The 13,549-nt window shown below is 42.2% G+C and overlaps 1 protein-coding gene across 2 annotated transcripts in view; it reads left to right on the top strand.

Moving 5' to 3' along the window:
• The first annotated feature begins 2,843 nt into the window (after positions 1 to 2,843).
• The window catches only part of LOC120432907 (metabotropic glutamate receptor 5-like), a 29,288-nt gene continuing 18,582 nt past the window's right edge, over positions 2,844 to 13,549 (top strand). For both annotated transcript variants that reach the window (XR_005608185.1, XM_039598292.1), the window contains exons 1-4: positions 2,844 to 2,997; positions 8,875 to 9,268; positions 9,811 to 10,239; positions 10,450 to 10,564. Coding sequence is in view for 1 of the 2 variants with exons in the window: in XM_039598292.1 (XP_039454226.1) it covers positions 9,113 to 9,268; positions 9,811 to 10,239; positions 10,450 to 10,564 (700 nt within the window). In the remaining variant the exon portion in view is untranslated. The remainder of the gene's footprint in view (positions 2,998 to 8,874; positions 9,269 to 9,810; positions 10,240 to 10,449; positions 10,565 to 13,549) is intronic.

The raw sequence follows: 13,549 nt of genomic DNA, 5'->3' as shown, positions 1-13,549 counted from the left end.
TGGGTCTTTTAGGTGGACGCCAGCCAAAGCAGTAGGTTAATGGCTCTTTACTCATCTGACCGCTATGAAACTTCAAATGCTATCGATCTCATACAGTGCCGTCGTCTCAGCCCACAGTGTCACCTCTGAAGTCTGTTTGATCAGAGAGGAGACAGACTCTCATAGTCTAGCCCATCATCTTCTTCCTACATATGAGGCAGTGCAGCTCACGGGGCAAATCAAACCATCCGGGGTTTTTGTGTTGCCTACTTTTAATCTACAGTATCCGGATCTAATTTTTGTTTGTAGCTGGGCGATTAGAGATGCGTGGGAGTGAAGGAATTAAGAGCGAAAATAGCGACACACGGAGAAAACACGTAGGCTACATGCGAGTTAGACATAGGAAGTTAGACAGTGGGCTCACAAAATCAGTAAGCTCCATCATCGCACTGATCAGTGTTGTACTCGTGGATTTCACTCGGTCACTTATCGCGTCCTCTCCGTTGTGGGATGCGCGCTGGGAGGGGGTGAAACAAAGTTGGACAGTACCTCACATGTGTAGTTTAAGGTTTAAAGAAAAAAGTGTGTGTGTGAATTACACTCAAACCTGCAAGGGTTTGAGTTTTCCTCTTAACGCGGTCCCTCAAGAGTGTTACAGTAACTCAGTAACTTTAGCCATTTTGTAACTGCTTATTTTGAAGGTGCGGCTGGACTAAACATCCACTGTCACCTGTAAAGGTTGTTGGTGGCGTGTGTGTGAGTGTTGGGGGAGGTGAATGGTTGTGTGTTGGAGGGAAGGAAGAAGCTGGAATCAATCAGTTGCCACAGAGGAAATAAAAAAACAACAACTATTTTTTAGTGCACTGTTTCATACTTTCATACTGAGCTCACTGAACGCTGCTGTAGTCACAAGACACATTTGATTGATTTATACTTGTTTAATTCTGGAATTGTGCGAAGAATGTTGAATGCTCATGATTTGTAAAATTTTGGCAAAAGGTGATTTTATTGACTGGCGTAAGTGGCAAAAAAGATGGTTTGAGCCCTGGAGGAGACTCAAATCCCTTTGGGGTCGCTTCAGCAAGGGCAACTGGTGTAAAAATGATGCCTCGTGCTGAAATTAACAATAAAGTTAGCAAAAGTAAATAATCAGTGTCTTTCTTTGGACATTTCAACTTGAAAACTGAACTCTGAGGACCTCAAATGTGCTCAAACAATATATTGTTGGGTAATTTTGCTGATTATTCATAATATTACTTAGCGCTTGTAAACCAATAGATAAGAGAACACAGAAATGATCTCTTTGGTAGTGCCCAATAGACTTTAATGAATGCTTTAAAAATGAATCAAACCAACACGATGTATGGAGCAGGAGAATGCCCAACGGATGGATGTTAAAATGAAACATGCCTGAACAAAACTGTCATTAGAAAAATTAGTTCAGATCCTTTGGGTGTCCATGATTTGGGCTTGTTCCAGTGTATCCCAAAGATCATGGTCGGATCTGGGGAGTTTTCGTTGTCCTGTTCCTGATTTTTCCCTAGCGGTTTTTGCAGCCTCTCCAAGCACATTATCCAGCTTGGAAAGGCTGCTGCAACATAATCAATTCTGTTTTATTCCAGCTCAGAGGATGGCTTGCTTTTGGTGGGATACAGCGTTCATGCCTTGCTATGGTTACACAGGGGCATTGCTTGTGTTTTAACAGAGCTTTGCTTGTTAATCTAGGAAATTTCCCACGTTACCAAAGTGTGCTACGCCCGTCTGGTACAGTACAAACTGTCCGTTCATATTTTCCATCTTTTTGTACTCAAATGCACTTAAAAACACTTGATTTAACTTTTACTCACAATCATCCAGGGCTTGATTTAACTTTTACTCACAATCATCCAGGGCTTGATTTGTTCCCATTCCAGCTGGAATAGCATCTGGGACCTCGCACACTGGTATCCAGGACCACTAAGCATCAAAGCTGGGCACATGCCGGATCCTTCTAAAATTTTTTGCCACTATGTTAAAGCAACAAGAAAATAATGATCAGAGACACTCTCAGCGGCAGTTTTACAACCATAACAACCATAAAAAGCTTGCACATCTGCGCAGGTGCGGACAACACAACACAACCTGTATTTCATAGTGAATGAAATGATAATGAGGAGCGAACAATGCCAGTGATGTTGTGTGCAAATATGAACAAACCTCCTATTTTGGAGACCCCCCCCACACACACACACACACACACACACACACACACACGCACGCACACACTTTGGCCACTGATGGACTCCATAAAGAAGAAGGCATTAAAAAATACTACCCTGTGATCTAAATGGATTAGCCTAACAGTTGTAGGGTATTGTCTTACATGAGAATGAAATAAAACTATAAAGCTTTGCAGATAAACCCCGACACTCGAATGATTACTCTGCCGTCTACAGTACAGCTGTACAGTATGTCTATTATTCACAGCAAGACATTTGCGATTTGTCTTCATTTTCACCACATCAGGTCAATGGGAGGAAGGGGCAGGATGATGTGGTGAGATGGATGAAGTGAAGAAAAAAAATGAGAAAAAGAAAGTGAATGACCCATGGGCACGCTGTTTCAATCATAAACAGCAAAGGGATGAGAGGGGGAAAGAAAAGTGGAGGGAAATGGGGAAGTAGGTGTTTAAGTGCAATTGGATAGAGGGAAAACTGCAGAAAAATGGTGGCTACATTTACAAAGATGGAGAGCAGGAGGGGGCAAAGAAAGTGGGGTCTGCGGAGGATGAGATACGGGGGAGAGAGGCTGAGAAGAGGGAGGAAAAGGGGGCGGGATGAAGAAGAGGTGTTTGGAGAGAGGCTCAGGTGTGCGTGACTGGAAAACGGAGGAAGCTCGGAAGCTGCACAGCCACCAGAGGCAGCTTGACATTGGACTCCACATTATTAGCCGCGTCTTTGCTCCACGGTAGGAACTTGCACACCGGTTATCAAACAGGACCGTGCCAGTGTTGTCGGAGGAGCACGTAGGCTCCTATAGGTAAGGCTTGATATCCAGATTTTGCATGCACATAGCCTGTATTCTGCTCAGACTCATATTGTCGCACTTTGTTATAACCCACTGTTCTTGCAGTATTCCTGAATGGACTTGCACTTACACGTGGCTTACTTATCCTTGAATTACACGGGTTCGCTGTAACCTAGTTAAAGAAAGCAGCCAATTGCGCTGATGTATGGGCGAAATAGGCATGCCACTGAGACAGAGGACGGCAAGAGAGGCGGTTTTCACCGGTGCGTGTTGTAGCTGTGCTCATTTCAAACCGTGTCTCTTTCATGTTTCGCACCTTTCGATCTCTTTTTCGGTTCTGTGCAGATATTGGACTCTTCCCCCCCCCCCTCTCTCCTTTTTCCCCTCTCTCCTTTTCCCCCTCTTCTTGCGGTTAACGGATGCAGCGCTGCGCCAGTCGATGTTGTTGTCTCTGGATTTGATTTCTCCTTGGAGAGACTCAGTTTGAGCAGACGCTGTACGTGCCTGTCAGCGATTAAGCACTTGCAAAGCGTCACATCATTCAATTAATTACTTTAAATTGATGGTACAGGAAGACCAACGAAACCACAAAGGATTAAAAAAGGACACAAATAAATAAATAAATAAATGCACCTGGCTGAAAACTGCCGAGAGTCTTACTACTAATGGAGACTGCGAGTCCCAGATAAGTGCTGTAAGGTCACATCTTGTTTTGGGGGAGTTTTGCAGGCGCCTTGTCTCATGTGGCTGCAGCGGTTTAAGTCTTTACTGTCTAAGCCTTGTTGGCGTGACGATGCATGTGTGATATTTGTATCCCATTCATACTAGGAGCTTGTTGGAGATCCGTGCTCAAAGGCAGGCCTGCACTGACATACCTATTAGCTATCAAATGCCCATATCAGCTATGTCACTGTGGTGCACTCGACTTATAGAGGTTTAATGCTGTTTAGTGGTTCTTTTACTTAGTGGGTGTACTGGATGTTGCAGACAGGTGAAACGTAAAACCAAAGAGTGTTTATGTCTCCAAGCCTTGGCACTTTCTTTATTAGACAACCAATAACATCACTCATCTGTGGCACTGAGATGATTCTAGAGACAAGGCAGCAATTACAAAAATAAATCTTTAGTCTTCTTAAAGCCTGCAGAAGCACATTGTGTCAAAGGGTTTGTGCAGAAAAAACTAAAAAAACAACAGCAACAATAATGACCATCTCTTTAGCTGGGAATAGGAGGCACATGGAGAGAACCATTGTTACAAGCCCACTCAGCAAAAGCCTTCCCTGCATAAGTGAATGTGCACACAACACAGAAAAGCAATATGACCCATTTCAGATACCAGCAAGTAATTTGAAAAAACACCATTATGCCAGATCATTTTGCCCGTCCATTGCTGTTGACAGTTTATGTTTCATGTTATTATTTTATGTGGTATGTTGCAGTATAGTATTGCATCTCCTGTTTCTTTCGGTTGTATAAAAACACCTTGCAATCATTGAAGTAATTCTTTGTTAATGTCAGGATTACGCCTGGTGAACATTTTGTTTTTCATGCAAAATGATTCAAATTAAAGACTTCTGATAACATTTCAGACTTAAATGTCATGTTTACTCAAACCTTTTTATAAAGGCTGCAAACCCCCCAAAAAATATTCCCCTCAAAATGTTTTACAGGGGGATATTTTGAGAGAACCTGTCAAATATTAGTTTTCTTTGACCACCAATGTACTCAGAGAAAAGGCAACAAAACATCTTTTGTGTAGATATCCATTTATCTTGACACGTCACATGACACATGTCAAAACTCGTATGCCGTTAAATGAGCGCGCTGGAGAAATAGGGTATGTGGGTAAATGCACATCTATTTGTATTTGGCACACTTCATTTGACATGATATGTGTCTCTCTGTGGGATCGTGTGTTGTTAATGACGGCGGTGAGCTTACTGATGTACATCTGTCTTAGGATGCTTTCTTCTTCTCCCCTCATTTAACCTGTCAGAATGTGCAGTCAGTGGAGAGCTTTTACAGTCAAACGCAAACTGCTCAGATGATGGAAAGCACAGCTATAATCTGTTCTGAAAACTCCAGACATCGCCCCCTCGCCCCATCATTAAATGCAAACACAAACGTCTGTGCGTCATACAGGACAAGATAAAGAGAATAAATGCATTTGTCTACAAGCCATGCGTCTAAATTTAGTGTAATTCTTAACGCCCCTGTTTAATACGCAGTAAATTAAATGCTTTCTCAACACATAAAGCAGTATGCGAGGCGGGGAGGGGGAGGGAGAGTGTTTGTTACTGCCTGTGTTGTGTGTTTCTGTCTGTGTAAAAGTTGATTTGGAAGGTTTTATAATGCCCGTGTGCATAGTTTGGATGGAGCTAGAGATATAAATGCCTAATGGCGTGTGCAAGATGTTTGTTTAGGGAATAAGGATTTGACTTTCTTTTCAGTTCGGCCAACAAGAGAATGATACGGGGGGAGGGACAGACAGACACAGTGTATCTGTCTGTCTGAGTGTGCAATGCAGAAGCAGTGGATCGTTCAAGGGAGGGAGAGAAATGATGAAATGAACGTGGTGAAGCGGTTTTGGTGTGGGGGTAATGTGTGTCTGCTGTGCAGTGAAATTCTAGGGAGAGATTCTTCTATGAGGATTCTTCATCTTCATCTTTGTGTTAACGTGTCAGTAAAAAGACAAAAGAGGAGGCCAAGAACGAGACAGAGTTGCGTCACTGATGGAGAGGGAGCGCATGTGAGACAGAGCAGAGTTTTGTTTGATTTGTTCATTACTGGAGCAGCAGTTAGCCCTGTTGCCATCCTGACACTGTCACGTTAATTACGTACAGAGAGACTCTGTCCCCTGGTGCCTCTTTTCTTTTTTTAATCATTCACGCTTTCTTCCTCTATCCCCTACTCTGTCTCTGTCTTCCTCTACCGTCTTCAGCATACACTCTTTCTTCCTCCTCATTTCCTCTCCTTGCTGTGTTCCTCCATCTGTCTTTTTTGTTCGCTTCCTTCCCTTTTTCACTGCTCTCCACATTTTTTTTTCTCTCTCTTCCCCCAAACACCAGTCTGCTAACCGCCCGACATCCCTGCCACGACCTTGATCCTGTTTTGCATAAGCAGTGGATGCCATCCTCTGCTGAACTGTCCCAGCTCCCCTGCTGTTTACGGTCAATTAAATTTCTCAGTTGTGGTGAAGGAAAGTATTTGTGCAGCTTCGGGGTTAGGCAAATTACAAGTCTTACCCATTAATGCAGAGGGATGGCTACTTGAAAGTTTACCCGAAGGATGAAACTGATGCCCCCGCACTTGGCTGACTTGGTGTACATCTCTTAGCTAGATGTGTCCCATATGCCGTTTTGAATCATCCACTTAGTAGCTGACTTGCCCACGTCTTGCAAAAGGGGATTCTTCACTGTTGCCTAAACTCTGCACTTCATTAAAGGAATCCTTTCTATAATTTATAATAACAAGACACATGGAATACTCAGCGTTCTTTGCCAGAACAAAAGGAATACAAAATACCCCTGAAAGCACTGCTTTTTTGCCAGAAGGATGTATAGCAGTCTTGGTACAGTTTGAAAACAATTTAAATTGTAATGATAAAAACACAACGGGGGCTTAGTTTAGAGAGAACACCCAAAATTCACAATTAGAGTAATACCATTAAAGCAGCAAGAGAATTTGCTATAACATGCCCTCAAATTTGATTTGAAGAGAGTCGGGGGGCAGACACTTGAGGATTGACTTGTGGTATGCCATGTTAATGGTTTTATTTGGTACTCATCATTGGTTTCAAACAGTGCAGCTAATCTTCAAGGACCAAAAACATAAAAAGGAATTAAAGAGAAAAAAGGGACCTCTAATGGGTTTATGTGCACTTGTTGGCATTGTGGTTGTTGTGCACTGTATAAAACACCTCACAGCAGCTGTGAGGTGTGACACAGCTGCTGGCAAATGCAATGGTCAATATTTTGATTTTATTTGCACAATTTTCCTTTATATTAGCGACTAAATGATTAGAATTACAAAAAGTGAGGTAGAAAATACAAACTAAGGTGCTAATGTCCTGTTTTCTGGACTTTCCAAACAGTAGCTGGAAAAAAGCACAACATCGCTTAATATGTGTCATTCAAAAAATGCACTATTCAATCTGAGCTCAAGGGCGTCAAGCCAGTACTTGCATGTTCAGTGCTGTGAAAAAGTATTTGACCCCTCCCTGATTGCTCACGTTTTTGCTTATCTCACTTATGTATTTCAGATCATCAAACTAATTTTAATATTAGACAAAGATAACCAGAGTAAATACAAAATACAGTAAATCACGATTTACCTGGCTCTGTGAAAAAAAAAAAAAAAAAAAAAAAAAAAAAAAGTAACTGTCTCCCTATGTTAAATCGTAATTACATACCTTGGAAAGTTCAAATTCACAAGCCACACCAAGGCTTTTCCAGGCATCTGTTGGTCTGGAAAGGGTTACAAAGCCATTTCTAAGGCTGAATACTAACTTAACATAGCCATAGTGGGAGTTGTTATCCAAAATTGGAAGAAACTTGGAATAGTGGCGAGCCTTCCCAGGAGTGGCCGGATGAGCAACTTTACTCCCAAGAGTGCATCGACAACTCATGCAGGAGGTCACAAAAGAACCCAGAATAACATCTAAAGAACTACAGGCCTCATTTGCTTAGGTTAAGGTCAGACTTCATGGTTTAATAATAAGAAAGACATTGGACAAAATGGCATCCATGGAAGAGTTCCAAGGAGAAAACCATTGCTGACCAAGAAGAGCACAAAGGCTCGACTCACATTTATCAAATAACATCTTGAAGATCTGCAACACCTTTGTGAAAATATTCTGTGGGCTGACGAGACAAAAACTGAACTTTTCTGAAGGTTTAAGTCCTGTTACATCCGGATAAAACTAAAATCATTTAATAAAAGAATACCATACTAGCTGTCAGAGACGGTGGGGGTAGTGTGATGGTCTGGGCCTGCTTTGCTGCTTCAAGATCCAGACAACAAGATCCAGACAACAAGCCATAATTATGCTCTCTACCAGAAAACCCTGAAGAAGAATGTCTGGGTTATGTAGCAGGACAAGGATCTAAAACACACAACCAAGTCCACCCTTCATTGGGTAACCCCCCCTCCCCAAACATAACAAAGATTTTTGAGTCCAGACTTAAATCAGCTTGAGATGGTTTGGCATAACCTTAAACAGGTTGTTCATGCCTGTTACAATTCTTGCTGCGGCACAACCAGTTTTTAGATTTAGAGGGCAATTACTTTTTGATATGGCGGTAGGTAGCTTTGGACAGCTTATTCCTTTTAATAAATTCAGTCGTATATGTTACAAAGAAATGGTGCTGTCGTAAAGCAAAGAAATGTGTCGGCAAAGCTTCTTGGCCTAACCATTGTTATTTAGTGAAGTATGGCAAGTGTGGAGTAATGTATGTGTAATGTGTTTGCCAGTAAGAAGGCTGTAAAACTGGCGATGATTCAGATCTCTAGGGTGAAATAAACAGTTCGGACAACCACTCTCATGATGTGAAGCATTCTTCACTTTAACACAGTGCTTCCTGGTACAGTGAAAAGCTGCTATTTCTGTCCTTCTTCTGTGCAGTTTTTTCACTTTTCAAAACTATCCATTTGTACCAGGTTGGACCATTTTTGCCACCCCTGTTGTACTTTTATTCAACCACAAGTTTTATGAATTCAAATTAAAGACCCAGGTTATTATACGTGATGCTAAATTCTAGCTAAATTTTATGCTCATAGCTTTACATAAACATGTCTGTCTATCACTGATTCCTCTGCCTTTTAATTTGATGATCCAGGAGTTATTACAGTCAATGGGATTTAACCCGAATTTTCTTTTACATTTCCCAGGTTGCATCGCTGCACCTATACCAGCCATTGCAGTGATGGTCCCACCTTGAAATCGGGACGGAGCAAAAACGAGTCAGAAGAAAGGATCATTCTGAGATCTTCAGTTTTCGAAAACTCCTCCGTGCCACAAGCTCATGCCATGGCCAGGAAAACAGTTTCTCGGACAAGTAGTTCCCTGTGACGGATCCACAATACAAAGTTGAGGTCTGCTTCTTCTTAGTAACCCGAAAGGACCAAGATGATGTTTTGGCTGCTGCTAGTTCTGTCCATTTGGCTGGGTCCCGATCAAGCTGACTCTGCTCAGTCCAATGAACGGCGAGTTGTAGCACACATGCCTGGTGACATCATCATCGGAGCATTGTTCTCTGTCCATCACCAGCCTCCTGCTGATAAGGTAAACTGAAGTGGTTGTGTGGTTAATACTGGTATAAATGAATCATCTGTGGCTAAAATGATTACATTTTACTTCAACTGAGCCTGTGTAATTATTGCTGGATTTCAAAGAAACACCATGAAATGATATAGAAATTAATACTTTTAACACAGCGACAGAAAATTGATGCATTTTGTCCAATCTCCTGTACCAAAGGTTATAATGTTGCTCTGGTTCTGAGACCCAAAGAATGCTTTCAATTTGTAGACTGGGTAGCTCTCTGTGAGTCCATCGACATTTAAGTTCCATTAGCTGCCCCGGGAACCAGAAGTCACCCACTGACATTTAAGCTTTTTCCATCTCATTAAGGATAATTGCAAACAGGAAAAATCAGAACAAGGCAGCTATGTGAATACAAAACCAATATTATTCCAACAGTGAAGCACGTGTGTATTAAAAAGCACGGTCTCCTGCATTCATATGGGTAAAAATAACCATTTATAATAATCTAAATGTCACTTCACTTTGGCTTGATTCCTATCCCCCTTGCGTTGTCTGATCAGGTGCATGAACGCAAGTGTGGTGCGGTGCGAGAGCAGTATGGCATCCAGAGGGTGGAGGCCATGATGCATACACTGGACCGCATTAATGCTGACCCGTACATCCTTCCCAACATCAGCCTGGGCTGTGAGATCAGGGACTCCTGCTGGCACTCGGCTGTGGCTCTGGAGCAGAGCATCGAGTTCATACGGGACTCGCTGGTCTCCTCTGATGAGGCCGAGGAGTGGGGCGGCGGAACTTCTTGGGGAGGCGGAGGAGGGACCCTGAAGTGCTCAGACCCCTCTGCCACTCCAATGCGGGGGAAGAAACCTATTGTGGGTTTAATTGGACCTGGGTCAAGCTCAGTGGCCATCCAGGTCCAGAACCTGCTACAGCTATTCAACATACCACAGATTGCCTACTCTGCTACCAGTATGGACCTCAGCGATAAGGTGAGCTCTGTTCCTTGTAGACAAATGCTACTGAAGCGCTACAGTTGCACACAAATAAACATTATATAAGAATCAATTACAGAGAAAATCTATTACTGCCACTTTTACTTTAAATTAATTATGCAAAGTTATTCATTACTCACCGAGTTGAATGCCCTGCATGCTCCTGCAGAACGCAGCTTGACGCTCTTTTTGTTTCTGTTGTTCCAGAGCCTTTACAAATACTTTATGCGGGTGGTGCCTTCAGATGCCCAGCAGGCAAGAGCTATGGTGGACATTGTCAAGAGATACAACTGGAGCTATGTGTCTGCAATACACACAGAAGGTACGGTCACCCACGCAGACTCTTATGTTTTTCTTTTGTCCTTTTCTCTCTTTTTCTCTCTGTGTTTGCCTCATTATACTGTGTTCTTGGCTCCTCTTTATATTTAATTGCCTTCGAATGCAGCCATGTCCAAGCTGAAAGACATCTGAAATCTGTGATGCCTCAATAAAAAATAACAAAAAAACAGAACTTTCTCATAAATTCCAACTAAAAAGAAAAAGCAGGAAAATTGTCTTTGAAACAAGGCAAGGAGTTTTATCAGCGCAAGGATGTGAAGGAAGAGGGGAGAGGGAAATACAACTGACGAGATCAGCCACGGCGTAGCAACGCCGCAGCAGAGAGCGAAGGAGAAGTGGTTATTACAGAGATGAGTTTTCAGCTTATGAAAGGAAATGTGATAAAAATGGAATTACTGTAGATGGGCTAAAGCTACCTCTGTGCCAAGAAGCTGATGGAGAGTAGATCAGAAGGTGATGACCGGAGGACAGCGGGGTCGTGAGAACTAAAAATTATGCCCGAGATCGAACTCTCAAAATAAATGCCTCCATCCTCAGTGGAAAATAACAAGGGAAAAGCACGTGAAAACCTGGAGGAGGATTGTGTAGTACAGACAGAGAGAATACTTGCAGGATTTGTGTGACTCATTCATTCACTCTCTCACCCTGAAGTTAGCGGTGAGTTGAGTCACTTGGTTCACTGGTGGAAGATGCTGAAGATAGCGCAACAGCTACCTGAACTGCAGGACAATGAGTACCTCTGTGCCCGCCGAGAGAACAGCTATTGAACCTGAAAGTGTACGATAAAGAGCGATAAGCACACACACAAACACACATATCAAGGACTGTTGATCCGGGCCTCTGGCTTTGCCTCCAGCAGCTGCAAGAGCTTTTGAATTTAGGTGTAATGAGTCTGTGTGTGTGCGCGTAGGTGTGTGTGTTAGTGGTGTGCAATTATCTAAGAGTATATATGTGTATATGCATATAGGTTTGTGTATATGACAGAAATAAGTTTATGTGTGTATGTGAGAAACAGCAGATCTGTACATTTGAAGAAATAAGGCTGCTGAGTGTTTTGTACCCTGAGATTTGCTAATAAGAGTGCCACAAATCAGCACGAAGTAATTTGCGCTAGTGCGCCCAAATGACTTTCGTACACTATAAATTTCTCTCACAAATGCTTTCACTGTAGAGCTGTGCAATAATAAATGTTTAGTTAAAACTGATTGAGCGTGAGTGAGCACTCACTGAACCCTGGTAACATGGATTGATTCTAGTAAAACCTTGTGAAATTAAATCCTTATTTGCTTTAATTCTCCTCCAGTGAAATTGAGAAAGGGGTTCGTTCACAGATGTTGAGACATATTTATAAATCTTGTCTGAATTTGTTTATTTAAATGAAGAGCTACAGAAAGATCAGGTCACATATTTAGAACAATATGGTGCATATGTGTGACATTTTTGTTTTCCTTGTAATAAGTGTGTGCCTGTGGGCTTACATATATTGCTATAGCAGCATGTATACAGAACAGCTACAACATTAAAACCACTGTTGGTTGGATCCCTGGCTGTTCTGGATCTTAATATCCTTGTGCAAGATGTCTCAGAAAGCACTAAAGCATAGAAAAAAGTGCTTGTTTGGCTGTGAATGGATGATTGAGGAACATAAAGTAGGAAATCACTGTCTAAGCACTGTGTTGTGCAGAAGCCTTGGGTCCTGACAGTCACATGGACATTACTTAGGTGTGTACAACTTGGCAGACTGTACAAGAGCCCCTGATGGCAATGGTCTTCTCCAGCAGGACAGTGTGTGTCTCCACCCTTAAGCACAGGGCAGGGAATCCAACAAACGGCGCAAAACATCGATCAAACCTCCAAACTTCCTACATCCTGGATTTATCTAGAATCTTCTGAATGGACTGGAATAAACCCACTTCACAGAAGCTCGACTGCGTGTTCCACAGGACCCAAAAGATTTTCTTCTGGCATCCTGGTGCCATACAATGCATGACACCACCAGAGTCCTGACACTTCTAGCAGCGCATGAGAAATGTGCACAATATTATCAACATTTCGACAGATTTTATGCCTGAGAGAGTGTTTGTCTTAGCTTAAATGTGCGGAAAATACTGGTCTTTTCAATTACAAAGACTCAGCTTAACCTTGAAACAGGTTTTCAAGGTCAGATTCTCCCTTGTCAAATGCAAAACATGGCAAAAACAATTAGTGTGTGAGAGAGAGAGAATGGATTAAGACGAAAGGCAATGGATGGAAAAGGAGTGGAGGACTGAAGGGAGAGGGCATATAAGGTGGGGGTGGGGAGAAAACTGTAGGAAAAATAAGGGAAATGAATGATTTATTTATTTTTTTTAAAAAAGAACCAAGATAAATTGAGAATGGGGAACAAGGAGGGAAGAGAGAATGCAGGGAACCGATGATAATAATGCCAGAAAACGACAGAAGACAGAGTACAAGGTGTGTGTCTGTGTGTGTATTACGATGTGGAGTGCTTGCAGTAGATAAAAGAGCGTACAGGAGCTGAAGATTTGGAATAAGATTGGTGGTGGTGCTGCTGGTGGTGGTGGTGGGGTGTTACAGAGACTCATTAATTCTCTGCATTAAAATTTTGCATCTGGAGGCAAAAGACAGGGGAAAGTGATATGCAAGATACTGGAATACATGGAATATCAGCAAAGTCATTACAGTGAAGTAATGAAATACTGTATTATTTTTTCACCAGGAGGATATAAGGTACATGCATGCAATATGTTGATGTTATTACTGTTTCTTGGTTGTGTAACGCAGACTGCGGGCCTGACAGAATATCTTTTCAGCTGTGACTGCTAAAATCGATACTTGAGATGGACGTAAGAACTCTGGAGCTAAGCACTTTCCCACAACCTTTAATGCAAAGTAACAGGTTCTCTCTGTAACTCAGTTTTAATGGGTGCTTGTTCTTTCGCGAATATGTCAGTGTCTAATCCTCAAA

This window comes from Oreochromis aureus, linkage group 14 (assembly GCF_013358895.1).
Source record: "Oreochromis aureus strain Israel breed Guangdong linkage group 14, ZZ_aureus, whole genome shotgun sequence".
Lineage (NCBI taxonomy): Eukaryota > Metazoa > Chordata > Actinopteri > Cichliformes > Cichlidae > Oreochromis > Oreochromis aureus.
Note: the sequence above shows the minus strand (reverse complement) of the source record. Positions and strands in the feature narration are given on the sequence as shown.